General features: G+C 49.3%; 1 protein-coding gene across 1 annotated transcript in view; it reads left to right on the plus strand.

Moving 5' to 3' along the window:
* Positions 1-16,613, plus strand: part of roraa (RAR-related orphan receptor A, paralog a) — a 51,603-nt gene that overhangs the window by 21,992 nt on the left and 12,998 nt on the right. Inside the window, exons 2-4 of the mRNA XM_079744065.1 lie at positions 11,706-11,791; positions 13,790-13,931; positions 16,412-16,613. The exon at positions 16,412-16,613 is cut by the window's right edge and continues 197 nt beyond it. Coding sequence (XP_079600191.1) covers positions 11,706-11,791; positions 13,790-13,931; positions 16,412-16,613 — 430 coding nt within the window. The remainder of the gene's footprint in view (positions 1-11,705; positions 11,792-13,789; positions 13,932-16,411) is intronic.

A 16,613-nucleotide genomic window follows, 5' to 3' on the forward strand; every position in this document is an offset into this window, starting at 1 on the left:
GACCTTCTCCAGGCCCGCCTGCACCGTCAGGCCCGCCTGATCCGTCAGGCCCGTCTGCACCGTCAGGCCCGCCTGCACCGTCAGGCCCGCCTGCACCGTCAGGCCCGCCTGCACCATCAGGCCTGACTGCCGCTGCCCCGCCTCATGTGGGCCTAAATTAAACATCCCACCGAGCCAGGCAGCCTCACTCTGCCTGCAGGAAATGCTTTCTCATCTCCTAATGAATGTGCCTGAGGGCGTCCCTCGGGGGTCTCCACTTCACCCCTCATTAGGCGGGGGGTGCTGCCTCCGCCTTCATGCTGGGGAGCAGCCTCCTGGAGATCATCCCCCACCCCAAAACCCCCTCCCCCACCCCCCCAACACTGACTCCGTCTACAGCGTCCCACGCTCCCCCTGCCCTGCCCCGGACCGGTGAGCTACGCTGGTCACACTATCGCTCTCTCTGTCTTCTTCTTGTCTCCCGTTATAATGTTCCCTCTCATCCTCCCTGTCTTTCTCTCACACTGTGTGATCTTTCTCTCTTTCTCGCTCTATATGTATATTTCGCTTTCGCATTATGTGTCTTTATGTGTTTCTTTGTCTCTCTCTCTCCCTCCCTCTCTTCATCTGTCATCCTAGTCATATCCATAAATTTCCTTTCCAAATTCCTCAGACACAGACTTTGTTTGTTTGTACTCTGTCCGGTGTCCGGCTTTACCCCTGTTGTCGCGTCCAAACGATTCCTCTTACACCCTAATGTCATTTTAATGGCCTTGTTTGCTCTGCCGAGACTCTGATTTATCGCCCATAATGTCCAATTCAACTTCCAAGATGTCTCCTCCTCCCCTCATCCACTGTCTTTAGAAGCAGAGACCTGCGGGGCCCATTCCCTTCTCTCTTCTCTCTTGTTGCACTCATAATGAGGAACAGGTTAACAGAGTCGGCACATGGGAATCTCTGTGCTCTTTCTTCCCCGTCCCCGTCCTCGGAGCATGCTGTCTTCATTAAGTGTCCTGACAGGCGTGTCCACATCTGCTCAGGCTCCCAGGGCCAGAGCCGCCGCGTGGCCGTGGCCCTGGGTCACTGCAGGAGCACGGGGAGGGGAGCGGCTGGCCACCGCAGCGTGGAGGAGCCCCAATACGTTCTGCTCCGGAGCGGACCCGCCACTGCCGCTGTTGAGTCGGGTCGGTTCGAATAGGCCCCGGGTCGAGGAGGGGAATATTGGTCCCTTCCTGGTGCTAATGAAGCAACAAAGCGTGGACTATTCCTAGGTTCCTTCCAGGCGGTATAGGGAGGGAGGGAGGGAGGGAGGGAGGGAGGGGATTTGCCAGGCTGTCAGCTGACTGTAAGAGCCTGTGCATGGAAAGAGAATGGGTCGAGCGAGCCAATTGTTATGCGAGGGCTTTTGGTGGTGATGGTGATAAAAGTGTGTGGGGGGAGTTTATACAATCATTAATCTTGGCATTTGTTTATTTGCTTTTGGGATTGAAGCGGGTCATTCACCAGGGCCGTTGGAAAGGGTGTTTCACCGAGAGCTAGCCGTCACACCTGTGTTAGCGTCGGATGCTAGCTGCTGGGGGAGTGTGTGCTCTGTGAATTGCACTGCCTAACCCTGCCTTGTGAGACTATAACTGAGCGCAGTATTAGCAGGCCTGTGAAAACACCATTGCATCTGTAAACTCTGTGTGTGAAGAGGACTCAATACTACCCCGTCGTCAAAAAATGCCTTTCATGTTGTCCAGAGGAGGAACTCACAATAAACTGCGTAACATGTGTTAACAACATGACCTATGTACACAGTAGGTGTGTGTGTGCGTCATTGTGTGAGTATGCCAGATGAGAACACTGCACACGCATATCTTTGGAGTTAATTATGATGGCTGGTATTAAATGGGAAATTACTTTGCGATGTTCTTGGCATGGGTGTATTGATATTGATAAATGGGTGTGGATGCGCATGCATGCCGTTTCAATTCATCTCAAGCGCTCCATCATGGCTTTGATACTGCTAGCAGGAGGAAATAAAATAAACATGATGTTATTTTTTTATGAAAGCCTTTTGAATTTCATCAAGTTAATATTGGACGTGGTAATCAAATGATTTCAGTGTAATCAGTTAGCACATCTAGTTAGGTTACAGCTAAATGGTGTGTGATGGAGGTCTTCACAGCCACTTATTGAGACGCTAATAGCCAGGAGCGCTGTATATTGATTAGAGAATGCCTGCATCTCCCACTTTCATTTCCTCCACACCTGCAAGAGTAAAGTAAATGGTCCAAAAAGCTGTGTGTGTTTGTGTATGTGTGTGTGTGTTTGTGTGTCTACGTTTGTACGTCTGCATGCATCTCTCTCGCTTTCTCTCGCTCTCTTTCAATTTCAATTTCATTTTAATTTCAAGGCGCTTTATTGGCATGACAACATCGACTATTTATAGTGCCAAAGCAAACATCAATTGTCATAAATTGATATATATATATATATATATATATATATATATATATATATATATATATATATATATACTGTGTGTGTATATATATATTTATACATACACACAGATTGTTTTCACAACATATAAAAAGGATTTGTATATTATATTTATGGATACTCAATCACTATTTCATCACTCACTTTCATTCTTACCGGCTGTCTGACCGGGCCCCCCCCAACCATCGCACCCCAGCCATGACACTGGTAATCCAGTGGAAAGGTTGGGTGCGTCTGGTTTCAGCTCTATCAGACTGTGGATCTGTGAGCAGCAGGATTCAGTATCCCCAGCTAATGTAACAAGGCTCGTTTGTCTCAATCACACGTCCCTGGGAGTATCGTCTGGCCGCCGAGCTCATTCATCTTCCCTTCGCTCGTCCTTGCCTGCACTTTCTCAGCCGATGGAAAACACGGGACCTTCAGGCTGAATGGCAGAGGTTTGGTGACACTGTAACACTGTCTCAGCCCGTAGAAAGAGAATATAGGTGGTGAGGTGAGGCAAGGAGGTGGCGTGCTGTACGGTGTGAGCGGGACAAGCGCGCTGAGGGCAGTTGCCAAGACTAAAGACCGTTATTTAGACTTTTCTATTGTCTTCTGTGTTCGTGTCCTCTAAATTACAAATTGAAATAGCAAGACAAATAGGCAAAATACCAACGCTCAACTTCTTTGTATATGCTGAAAATGCAAGTGGACGATTTTTCCCCAAGTTAGTGCATGTTTTATTTTATCTGCTCCTTGCTGCTTTACCGTGCATCTCTCCAGTGGCAGACAGGACAGATCTGACATGAAAGAAACCAAGTGACGTGTTATGTAAACTGTAATGAAGCCTAAGAAACTGCCTTGCTAGATTTTGGGTGTGTGTATTCGTGTCTCTGATCTGTGAGGAAAGTTTGTCTCACAAACCATTATAAACATAAAACACAGACTGAGTAATGGCGGAAGAGGCAAAGCTGTCATCGAAACATCTCTCTCTGTATAAGCCTTACTGCAGCGTAGACAGCTGTAAAGTCACCCTCAACACAGTTTCATCTATGCCGAGAGGCCATCTAACACACAACCAGGTGGATAGATCGATAGTAAGATAGATACCACAGATAAATACCATAGATATATATACTGGATACTAGATCCGTCAGCACATTGAGACACACGCACGCACACACGCACACACACAAATGCACACACAGGCTTCAGTGGAAATGCTGATGGCTGCCATTACTGTACATTCTCGACCCCCCCCTCTTCTCTGATGGAGCAAATCAAGCTAGTGATTACTATCTCGCCCGACGCAGCCATGGCTACGCAGTCTGGCAACATGCTCCTCTCAGGAGAGGGACAATTACTGTGGTCTGTCCGTCTGTATGTATGTCTTCTGTCCGTCCTTCTATGCATCCTTACACCCATCTGCCTGCCATTCAACGAAAGACAGACAGATGGCCTATCTGTTTGTCTGTCTGTTTGTCTCTAGGCATTTCTGGGTATATATCGGCATGTCTGTCTGTATTTCTTTCAGTCTGTCTGTTTGTGTATCACTCTATTCATCTGGCTGTCTCTCTGTCTAAGGTAGTACTTGTAATCTGCAATTTTTATGTCATTTTTTGCAATGGTAGTTTTGAAGGAATTCTGTGATGTCTGGATAGCAGGAGGCTAAGATGGGCTAGCATCAGGATAGCCTTGGGGATGCACATAGAGACTAAAGCGCTCCCCCACAATGAAAGATTTATCCACCTTCTGTTGCCTTTTAGTGCAGCAGCAGTGTCCTCTACTTAGTACCACAGCACAGCCGAACCCTTCGTTCGTCCTATGTGATTTATGGCTTATTGAGGTGGAAGGTTGCGCTGATTTTGGTTTCAAAGCTTTAAAATATTAAACATTGATAAATTTGGATGTTGGTATTGCACACCATTCCCCTTAATGAAAGTGTGAGAATGTTTTGACATTTCGGAAACACCTTCATGCACCCAGAATCCCCCACCCACCTATTTCTGTATGGAAAAATGTGTTGCATATCAATATTTATTTGAAGTCTCTTCATGAAAGTTTCCACTGTCGTGAACTTCTACAGAGCGTGGACATTTGTGTTAATCTCGGTTTACTATGACTAACTAGAGAAGACAGAAGTGGCATCTGCAGATCTGCCTGTATTTCGACATCGGAGGATGGTGTGTGTCAATCTATCTTCTGGCAGGCGTGGTTGTGTGCACCAGTCTCGGGCACATTTGTGCGCCTTTACCTGCTGTCACTGCATGCATAGACACAGACTGTGTGTGTGTGTGTGTGTGTGTGTGTGTGTGTGTGTGTGTGTGTGTGTGTGTGTGTGTGTGTGTGTGTGTGTGTGTGTGTGTGTGTGTTGAGGTTTGGTGGTGTTGATGAGGTGGGGGGATGGGATGGGGGGGTTAAGGAGGAACAGAAAAATGTTTGTGCTCAGCTGGGGGTAGAGATGATTCTGTGTGTGTGTGTGTGTGTGTGTGTGTGTGGTAGCGGTGGGGATGGGAGAGGGGGATGGGGGGGTTGCCACACACATGCTCCCCTTCATTGTGCTCGTCTGTGGGGTAAAGCCAGGCTTTTCGGTGGTTTCCCCTGGAGTGCAGGTGCACACCCTCCCAGACAGGAAGCTCGTCAATCTTTGCCACGGCAACACATAAATTAGTGCCCAAATTATGGTTCAGGCGGCTGACGAAAGAGACACATGCGGAAAGACAAGTCCTGAGGTGCGGTTTGGGAATACCGCCGCGCGGCGTGTGTGGAAGGTGTCAGAATGCATTTCAATGGGCCAGTCAGGGAAACACAGGCGCAGATATGAAGAGAGAAACGCTGCAGTGTTGTACAGGCAGGGCTTAAATATTAATGGGCCTCACTCACAAACAAACCTAAAGGAGCACGCCTGAGTTCACGCAGAAGGCAGCCCAGGGCTCGGGCCGCGGCCTGCGCTCTCCCTGAGCAGGAAGACGGCTGGTAAAAGCCTTTAGCCGTCTTCAGAAAAGGGGAATATCTCTTTTAATGGAGTGGTTATTCAGGTGCTGGAGATCACAGCCCAGTGCTCGCAGGTGATAGGGGGACTGAGTAGACAGCAAAATGTGTCAATTATGTATTAGCTTCCTTTCATGCTACTGGTCAGAAATATTGTTGATGACTTCAGCATGTTTCTGTGTTTAACAGAGGCTGGGAAAAATGATGATGCTCAAGTTTGGCCTGCGAGGGAATTTGTGCATTTATTTCTTCAATAACCCGGAAAAAAAACTTTTATGACATGCTATCCAAACATCCCCTGATGACTTAATAAATTACAAATGCATAAAAAAAGGACTAATTTCCCGCTGATATTTGGTTATGTATTATTTTTCATAAATAGGAATAAAATAGTATAACTTGCTGTGAGGCCACATTAAAAGAGGCAACACTCAGATTTGTGCTCTTGCACGCTGTTGTCCTGTCATGGGTATCTGTTTGGACTGTTTGTATCAAATGACAGCTCATATCAACGACCAAAGGAGGGAATTAATGTGGCAGTACATAAATTACAGCAAATGTTTTCAGTGGAAATTTGACATTGAGCTAATTCGGTGAGCATGGCGGGGGTTTTTTTTCTCGCCCTGCAGATTTTATATTTAACTGTTTAAATGTTTTATTCCCCGTGTCCTGCAAGCAGACACCGATTGCTAGCCTTACATTGTTAAAGCGACTATTAGTTGGCTTGCTGGGTGAGTCTTTGTTAATCCACGCTGCACACTCTCTCATTAGCTTACATAATGTTGCTCATGGGCCCACAGGCTGTCGCCATTTGATCATTGACAGCTGTCAGCGCCGCGCTGTCACAACATACACATCCCTTTACATCCGGGGCGCTGATCTGCTGCTGAACCGCTGCAGGCGGGGCGACGCTCTCCAAAAAAGAGACCAGTGTATTATTTATACCAAAATGTGTATTTTGTATCCTTTCAAAAACTGTGGACTCCACCTCCAGCTCACCAAAGGGCTACATTTTATCAATTAGTCGCTCCCAACATAAATTGTACACAAGATCAAATCATAATTTATGCATCCAAATGAAATAATATGTGAGAGACCAACTGATGACGTTCATCAGAAGTGCACATCTATCACAAATGATCATTTCTGAGGAGATGAGCAAATGGTCCAAGTCAGGGATGGGTTAATCTGCGGGCATTATGACGACGGCCTGGTCATGGGACTGTAATGTAAGGGCTAATCCTAATCCTTCAGCGCTGTGTCCGTGGTCGCTGAGTGCACTGGGAGCCGCCGGGGCCCGGGGGGGGGGCTGTCATTTCCTGTGTTTATTTTGGTCTTTTTGGATGTTTTATTTGGGATTTCATCCTATGCATGTGGGTTTATTATGCACTACCTTGATTTCACATTGTGATGGAATTCCAAATTAAAGATAAAGAAAAGAGGGTGATAAAATACAATTAATTATAGATACATTTGAAAATATTTCAGCTGTAGTTAGAGTGCGATAATTAATAAACAAGCCTCTCAACTCTTTCAGAGCACCTAATAAGAGTTCATGTTAGCCGTTAGCATTCACATGGCTAACAACAGTGGCAGGCCATGCGATAGCCTGATGTAGCACAGCTAGCTTCAGCGAGAAACGCCTTCGTCTGGGCTGTGTGGGGGCACCGTAAGAGTCACCGGGGGTCCTCAGCGCCTCCATTGTACACGGCTCTGAACCCCAGCGCGCTCATCCCATCAGAGCAGGGGCCTTGTGACTCACTGTCCTTATTCAGCCGCCGCAGCAGGACGCTCTGTTTGTCCCCAACACCGGGACAAACAACCTCCCCATTACCCCGGCCTCCCATCCTCTCTATCGTCTCCCACCACCTGTGTTGCCATTGTCCACCACGCTCCCAGCGTGCCGCACCTCGCCCCTCCCCCCGCCCGCTCCCTCGCTCGCTCCAAGGCCAAAGGTCAGCGGTGGCATCACCGGCGCCCGTCCGGCGCTAAAGTTGGCGTGGCCGGGGTGTCCGCATGACCCCGGCAGCACATTATCTCTGCGCCTCAGCGAGGGCCCTTTGAAGTGGCCCTGCCTGATGCGGCAGCGGGCCTCTCACGCAGCGCTACTGTGAGGAGCAGGGTGGGTTTTAGCACGGCCGCCCCGTCTCACTGAGGCGCGCTTTGATGTCCTAAACATCGCAGGGCTGGCTGGCTTGCTTGCTTGCTGGCTGGCTGGCAGGCAGGCAGGCAGGCTGAACGGGATCAGTGACAGCACGCTGCAAGCTGGTCAAGCTCATTGCAGCCAGCTGCCCGTTTTACAGCGAGAGGCGGTTAACATTGCGGCCCGTGTCAATAGATATCGACTCCCGGATCGGGAGTGCTTATAGGCAAATTGTTTTTTTGTCTTGTTTGAGAGGACCCCTTGCGTGGTCCCGAATCAATAAATGATTCCCATTGTCTGAAGTGCAACTCCGGGGGGGCTGGAGTCTTTCCAGAGGCCCCATTGTAGCGTTTAACAGACCACAGGCCAGGAGCAACGGAACGGGTGACTCAATAGTGAGTCTGATCTCCATGTTATTAATTAGTCATATGCATTCTCTCCAGCCTCTTGAAAGGAGCCGCATATTCCCATTGTAGAAACAAGGATCGATTTTTTTTTCTATTTTCTTTCTTCACATCACAACAAAAGCTTGCTGCAGCCAGTCTGAAGACGAGCCCTTTAAACCGATGAGTGCTTCTTGAGAGAGAGAGAGAGAGAGAGAGAGAGAGAAAGAGAAAGAGAGAGAGAGAGAGAGAGAGAGAGAGAGAGACCCAAGTCCCACCTTCCTTCCAGATAGTGCTTTGTGAGGCACGCTTTGTGTGTACGTAGTAGGGCGCGCTGTCTGGCCTGGCAAGCCCTCGTCTCTGCTCCCACTTCCTTCACCTGATGTGGCACAGCCCCCGTCAGGCCTGAGCAAGTGCCCAGCCAGCCATACGTCTTCCGGGGGAGATGAAGGCATCTTGCAGCTACGCTGTGGGTAAGGCTGAGGGGGGGTTGAACGGGGGTGGGGGGGCGTTAGCGGTAGCCTAAGCCTGGAGCTGTCAGAGGCTCGAGCGCAGAGCCAGGAACCTTGTGGGCTGGAGAGGGGTGGGTTGGAAGGGTTGGGGTTGAGTGGATGCTTGACTTGCTTGCGGAGGGGGGATCCACAGTCACGGCCCTGCACTGCCACCCGATGGCCGGGGCCCGTCTCTGCAGGCGGCCCGCTCGGCCTCGACCACAGCGAGTCATAATTACGGCATGCTTCGCCTGCCGCAAGAGCATGTCGGAACAAATTATGTAAGTAATCAGGCTGAAAACGCTGAAGGAATGGAAAGCACCCTGAAATGCTAATGTTCATGCAGAGGGAACACAAAAACAAATTCCAGGAGCGCGCTGTCCGCGAGGCGGGAGCCCGCACGGAGATGAGCCTGAGCAGAATAACAAGCCATGAGAGCGAATGGTTATTTATGAATTAACCCCCTCTTGATTAGAATATAAGCACCTGCCTCCCGCCTCCATAATAACAAACTAACAAGCGAGCCCACTCTGCGGCGGGGTGGACTTACTTCTCCTTCTGCCGTACGAGAGGATCCTATAATTACCGGCGCTCCTCACTTATGATGCTGAGCGGAGGGAGCAAGGAGCGCCTGTTTCCCCCTGCGCCACCGTCGGTCATTTGACCGAAATTGATGTAAAATATTTCAGTCTACGCTTAATTTTTTTTTATTTTTGATTCGAGTATGTTTCAAGCTAACACCAGTTATGAATGGTTTCTCCTGCACATAGTGGACAACACCATATAATGTTTTATGAGTTTGTCGATAAGTTAAAACACTGCAAACCTGGACCCTTTGCCATTTCCGGCAAAAGACTGAAGGTTGACCAGGGTCAATTAAAACCTGTGGGCGTGGCTTATTTACCACTCCGCCCGTTTCCAATATAAACTAAATATTTACCTGTGTAGAGATGCTTCTAGATGCCGCCTCCAGAACGCAAGCTCGTTGACTTTGTGTCTCTGAATAAATCACGCATTGAAGTTGAACATTGACCACTCTCCGAGTTATACCTAGCCCGAAACGACGATACCACAAAGGATCAAATTAGGATAAAAATGCCAGATAATTCAGTGTAAACAAGGCCAGTCGTGGGGAATCCAGTGATCCCCATAGGAGAACAGTGGACAAGTGTGTGTGTGTGTGTGTGTGTGGGTGGGGGAGGGGGGGGGGGGTCTGTCTAAACGAAGGGTTAAAAGGGTTTAGGACGTGTCAACGGACGACAAATGATATCTTTAACTATTAAAAGGGTGGAAGCCAGCTCTCTTTTGAAGCAGTGAGCTCACACAGGCGTTCCGGGTTAGCGGAGGATTAGAGGCTGTGTGTTTTAAGGACCTCCCCCTGGGTGCGCCACAGGGACTCAATATTATCCACATGACACAACACAACCCCCCCCCCCCCCCCCCCCCCCCCCCCCCCTATCCCCGTCCCAATCCCTCCCCAGAGTTGATTCAAATGGGCTGAGCCCCGGGAGCAAAAAGGCACGTTTGATGTGATCAAATTGGTTTTAAAAGCCGGGCTCGGTTGTTAAGGTGTAGCGGTGGATGCACCGCACCCGCTAGGCTCGGATAAAACATGGCCTCCTCGAGTCTACTCTCAGGGCTGACCGGAGGGGAGAGGCTGATGTAACGCTCTGACATAGTGAAATGTACCACTATCATTATTATTGTGTCTCATTAGGGCCACGCAGAGTCGGGCCTCCCTCATTGGAGTTGACGCTCCTCCTCGCAATGTTGCCCTGCTGGGTAGGACGGCCAACCGCTGGTAGAATTGTAAAAAGTCCATGCCATGGGATCACTTTTAATCACGTTCCCCGAAAATATATATCATTCAAATCAGTTGTCTCTTTAAATCAGATTAATAAATAAAATGTAGTGTTTTTAAAACATTGAAATAAAACAATGTATCTTTCTACCACAAAAGGGGTCACTATTATTACAGTTCATCTTTGCGGAGAGACGGGACCTTCCGTCCTTAGGTTCCCGTTGTGGCCAGCGGCCTCATCAGGATGGCACGCGGGGGTCCGTGCGGAGGAGCTGTCCTTGACCTTTCTTTACGGGAAGACACACACAGCCTAGATCTGGGGCCGGCCCTCCTGGCTCCACCATGCACACGGCAGGATGATGGAGGATCCAAGATGTTAGGCTGGGAAGGCCCAGGTTTCTGGACGATGGCAGCAGGGATGGAATGGAGGGGGGAGGAGAGAGAGAGGAGGATGAAGAGGGAGGGGGAGGAGAGTGGAGGATGGAGAGGGACAGAGGGAGGGAGGGGGGGGATGGGAGGGAAGGAGGATGGAGAAGCAGAAGAGAGGAGGGGACGGAGGAGGATGGTGGGGGAGGAGGAGAGAGGAGCATGGAGGGGGGGAGGGGGAGAAAGGAGGATGGAGCAGGAGGGAGAGAGAGGAAGGAGGGAGGGAGGGAGGTTGAACTAAATGTTGCATCAGTGGCTGCAGTGATGGAGCTGGATAGTGTTAGGGGACAGAGTTGTGAGAAGTGTGTGTGGGTCTGGATGTGGGTGTCTGTGTGGTGTGTGTGTGTGTGTGTGTGGGGGGGGGGTTGTTGGTGTGTGTATGTGTGTGTGTCTGAAGCCTGTGTGTTCTGTTCGGCGCTGTTCTGTTGGGACTCCCGTTGGTCTGGTCCTGCAGGGGAGGGTGGAGGATTGATGAGGCTGTCCCAACTCTGTTTGGTGTCCTCCGTGGCTGGCACATCACAGACCTGTCAGCTGCAACACGCGGACACACACACACGTACATACACACACATGTCACACACAAACACAAACACACGTTGCACACACACACACATAAACAAACCATCCGCTTTTTAAAAGTTTTGAAGTTTAGGAGAAAGCAGAACAAAAAGTGCTTTTACAACAGGGAAGTTCTCTCATGTCGCCTGTCTTTGTGTCATTTGTTGCCTCTATTTTTTTGCATTGTGGGTTGTATTAAGATTTATGGGTAGTGTGGGACCTGTTCTCTGTTGTGCCCGGGATGCAAGTTGACACCATATTATGTGCTGGCGGTGAGGAGTAAAAATGGCCTCATCATCACACTTCCAACTCCATTAATAAGTGAGGTTCCCAAACACACTGATTTTCGTGAGCACCGCTTTTCCGCTCTTTCACAGAGCAACACAATCCCCGATGGCTGGAGTGCTGTGCGTTGCCTTATGACTGAATCATATGCTAATGTTGTTCTCCTTCTTCCTTCCTTCCAGCTCAAATCGAAATAATTCCCTGCAAGATCTGTGGAGACAAATCATCAGGCATCCACTACGGCGTGATAACATGTGAGGGCTGTAAGGTGAGAACCCCCGAGCTACTGTTCTCTGTGTGTCTGTGTGTGGTGTGTGCTCCTTGTGATCGAGTGTGAGGGTGTGTGTTGGTGTTCTGTTCCTTGTTAGTGTGTGTGTGTGTAAGCGTTCGTTGTGAAGTTGTGTAAGGATGTGTGTTGGCGTTCCCTGTGTGTGGTGTGTATATGTGTGTGTTCCTTGTCAATGTGTGCGTGGCTAGCGTTCCTTGTTAGTATGTGTGCACATCAGTTTCTTCTGATTGTGTATGTGTGTGTGTTTGTAATGGTTCCGTCTGAAAATGTGTAAGGATTTGAGTTGGTGTTCCATGTTGGTGTGTGTGTGTGTGTGTGTGTGTGTGTGTGTGTGTGTGTGTGTGTGTGTGTGTGTGTGTGTGTCCGTGGGCGGCAAGGTATAAAGGCTAGTGTGGCACTTTGAGGAACTAAGGGAATTGCGTTAAAGCTTTCCCAAATGTTCCACAACTTTTTTTTTTGGTGGGAAGGTGGGAAGGAAGTGGGTGTTCACATGCAGAATATGTAGTGTGCCGACACTGGTCAAGCATCACGGAGGACATAAGAGGAAAGACATACGACTAATAACACAAAGTTGTTCCTGTGCCCGCCTCTGTCTTTTTTCACTTTTTGTTTTCCTCCTCGTTTGTTTTTGCGTGAGCCTGCTCTTCTTGAAATAAAACCTTCAAAGGGAGAGTTCTTTGAATCGCAGCAGATTGTTGGCTGTTTTGCTACACGGTGTCGCTTCCATTGAAGCCTCTTTTTGTTCTGTTTTCAAATGCACCAGCCATTCACAGTGAGCGCAATTTTGTGCTTAGAGTGTATTCTTGTCTCTGTGCTTGTCACCGCACTCATCATTAGCATTCCTCCGCCTGCCTGCACCTCTGCTGCCTGCGCACGTGTGTGTGAGAGAGAGAGAGAGAGAGAGAGAGAGAGAGAGAGAGAGAGAGAGAGAGAGAGAGAGAGAGAGAGAGAGAGAGAGAGAGAGAGAGAGAGAGAGAGAGAGAGAGAGAGAGAGAGAGAGAGAGAGAGAGAGAGAGAGAGAGAGAGAGAGAGGCATGCTTTGCTTTCAGACTCTCTCCCCTAGCGCTCCACTCCCTCACCCGGGAGTCAGGAGAAACAAAACACAAAAGAATAAACTGCTGAAATGTATCTTTATTGATCACTAATTAGTACAGGCAGAGCGGCTGCTAATGATATGTGCGAGCACAAGAGTTGGGACCATAAATCATAGCATTATTAAAGAGTGCTGCCTGTCACCGGCAGTTATAGCCCGCTTCCGTAATGGCTTCCATTAGAAAGCAACTTGGCAGCTGTCAGCTGTTTTCTTGTAATTAAACAGCCAATGAGCAGCTAATTAAGACATATGTGTACGGAGCAGTAGAGTGGTGCATGTTAATGACATGCTGGAATCAATTCATTAAGTCAAAGAGACTGAGGAATCGAATCAGTGTATGTGTGTTGTGTTTGGTGTGTGTGTGTGTGTGTGTGTCTGTGCGGGAGTATGCAATCCTTCAGCGATGCAACAAGCATTGTGCTAATGAACACTCGCAATAACCCGTGGAATGAAACACCGCCCTCCGGTATCATGTCTGCCCAGATACACCACTCGTTAGGCCGCACAGGGCGCTAATAAACATTGGCTCCCTTGTAAGTCGGAACGCCGCCGCCGCCGCTGCTACTACTAGCAAAGAACACGGCGCCCACTGAATGGCCGACATCCTGACATGACAGGACGCTATTATGAGGGCATCAGCGACGGTATTAGTGTCTCTAGGATTTTACATGATCACCACTACCCCCTTCTCCCCCTCTGGGTCTACGTACAATCACTCCCGAATCCGTCACCTGTGCAGCTGATGAAATCTGGCGGGACCAAAGCCGCTGCAAAGCCCTCCCCTGGAATGCTCCCTCGCCCCCCCCCCCGGAGTGAGCCCCAACCCTCCACGCTTCCACATTCCTAACGCTGCCTTCTCCCCCTCGTTTTCCCTCCTCTCCCAGGGCTTCTTCAGGAGGAGTCAGCAGAGCAACGCGGCATACTCCTGCCCGCGTCAGAAGAACTGCCTGATCGACCGGACCAGCCGCAACCGCTGCCAGCACTGCCGGCTGCAGAAGTGTCTGGCGGTGGGCATGTCACGAGATGGTAGGCCCCGGCTTGGCTTTTGGGCCTTTTACTGACGGAAACATCCAGAGCTGGATGAGTGTGGTGTAACTGACGTTGAGGAGGGGAATTTAAAAACAAGGGTAGGGGGGTTGGAGGGGGATTTGCTGTGGTTTTAATATATGAGTAAACATTAAAAAACAAGTCTTAATAGTTTGAATACACAATCACAAGATGCGTGAAAAAATACCTATTGCTATTTAGTGTTGTGCGATGTATCATCACAGAGGTTTCTCCGTGGAGGAGAGGCCGTTGGCACCCATAAATCTTGACCCAACTGTAGACAGGCATCACGGAGCCACCGCCCAACAGGAGCAGTAAATACAAACCACATTAAAAATCCTTTAAGGAACAAGATAAACCACCAGGGATCCCACAACACACCGTGATGGATGTGAGTACAATATCTCCCACTCCCAGTAGCCGGGCTCTAATTGGCTGCTGACAGAAACAAGGCTTGATGAAAGACGAGGGGGTTGAGACGAGAGGCGTTCTGGGTAATCGCTGCGTCTGAGGTGCAGTAAAGGGAGCGCGCAGGTGGGCTCTGGTTACCTGGAAGCGTCCTGCTGGGACGGCTTGCTAAACAGAGAGCTTATCAGAGCTAAGGAGACCTCTGGCTGGTCCAGGGTATCATCAGCATCATCTGAGCTGTTTAGCTAGGCTCGAGCTGATACAGAGGAGAGGTACACAGACAGACGAGCAGAGGAGGGGAGCACAGCCTCTGGCTCATCATGGCACATCATGAAGGCGGGCTCTCGTTCAACCGCACACGCTCACATGCACATTGAGGCGTGTGGAGGAACACTGGCACACATTAGCACTTCACAATGCTTTCATGTACATATGGGGGACACAGACGTACACACAGACGCACACACACAGATGCACACACTCATGTGTGCGGAACGTGCACACGAACACATGCACACACAATCAGGACAGGGCAAGGTGACTCTCGCCTTTACCCAACACACCAGAGCCCATCTGCCCACACTATCTGTCGCCTGCCTTGCTCCACTTAATCTGCTCGTACACACACACACACACACACACACACACACACACACACACATCAGTGACCAGCTGACACATGGCCAGGCCCACAGAGTGCCGTCCTGCGGTGCTCGCTTTCGCTGTTTAGTCTGGAAAGCAGACAGCAGCCAGCAGTAACATAGTCTAAAGAAGACAGCAGCCAGCAGTAACATAGTCTAAAGCATACAGCAGCCAGCAGTAACATAGTCTAAAGCAGACAGCAGTAACATAGTCTAAAGAAGACAGCAGTAACATAGTCTAAAGAAGACAGCAGCCAGCAGTAACATAGTCTAAAGCATACAGCAGCCAGCAGTAACATAGTCTAAAGCAGACAGCAGTAACATAGTCTAAAGAAGACAGCAGCCAGCAGTAACATAGTCTAAAGCAGACAGCAGCCAGCAGTAACATAGTCTAAAGCATACAGCAGCCAGCAGTAACATAGTCTAAAGCAGACAGCAGTAACGTAGTCTAAAGCAGACAGCAGCCAGCAGTAACATAGTCTAAAGCAGCCAGCAGTAACAGTCTAAAGAAGACAGCAGCCAGCAGTAACAAAGTCTAAAGCATACAGCAGCCAGCAGTAACATAGCCTTCTGTTTGAGAGGCTTTTAAGCTGAGAGAACCCCCCCCCCCACACACACACACACACACACACACACACACACACACACACACACACACACACACACACACACACACACACACACACACACACACACACACACACACACAGCGCCACAGACACACAGACACACCATTAGGCACACACACCATTGCCTCGTCAAATCTTAATCTTTATTCCTGGAGGAAAGTAACATAATAGCGTACATCCAATAGTTAACTTAATGTAGATAAGATTGACAAGCCTTAATGGTAAACAGTTTGTATTGATCCCATAATGCAGTAAAAATAACAAATGCCTAGCATGTGTCCAGACGAATCTGAGAGCTCATGTTTTATATGCTTTGGCCAATTTGTCTGGTCCCCCCCTCTCGTTCAGACAGAATTCCAGCAGACCTTGCCTGGGTCGGGCCAATCACAACCGTTTATCAAACAGGGGGCGGGTTTAATACCAGGACTGTACAGAGGAGTGGCCAATCTGAGTGCCGTTGGGACATTTTGGCTGCTGCTGATGTGTCACGCGGTTCATTGCTCTGATTGGTTGTAGGTCTATCCAATTGTGTCCGGAGGCATTTTAGTCTGCGGCCCCCTGTAAATCGAAAAGGGACTGAGCGGTTCCAGGCTGATATATTTTTGCGAAATAGTCTGGCCACCAAATACCTTCAACCCAGTAAAATGGCACATTCCATTGTCCAAATGTAGTCCTTTTTATGCAATGTTTTAATTTAAGACTGCTCAATGCCATTGCCTTGTTCCTATAAATGATCACAATAACTATCGTAGTTAAAAGCCGTGTCTCTGTCCCCCTATAGCGGTGAAGTTCGGCCGCATGTCCAAGAAGCAGCGGGACAGCCTGTACGCCGAGGTCCAGAAGCACCGGCTACAGCAGCAGCAGCAGCGCGACCACCAGCAGCAGCCGGGCGAGGCCGAGCCGCTCACGCCCACCTACGGCCTCTCGGCCAACGGGCTGACGGAGCTCCACGACGACCTCAGCGGCTACATGGACGGCCACAC

This window comes from Pollachius pollachius, assembly GCF_949987615.1.
Source record: "Pollachius pollachius genome assembly, chromosome: 9".
Lineage (NCBI taxonomy): Eukaryota > Metazoa > Chordata > Actinopteri > Gadiformes > Gadidae > Pollachius > Pollachius pollachius.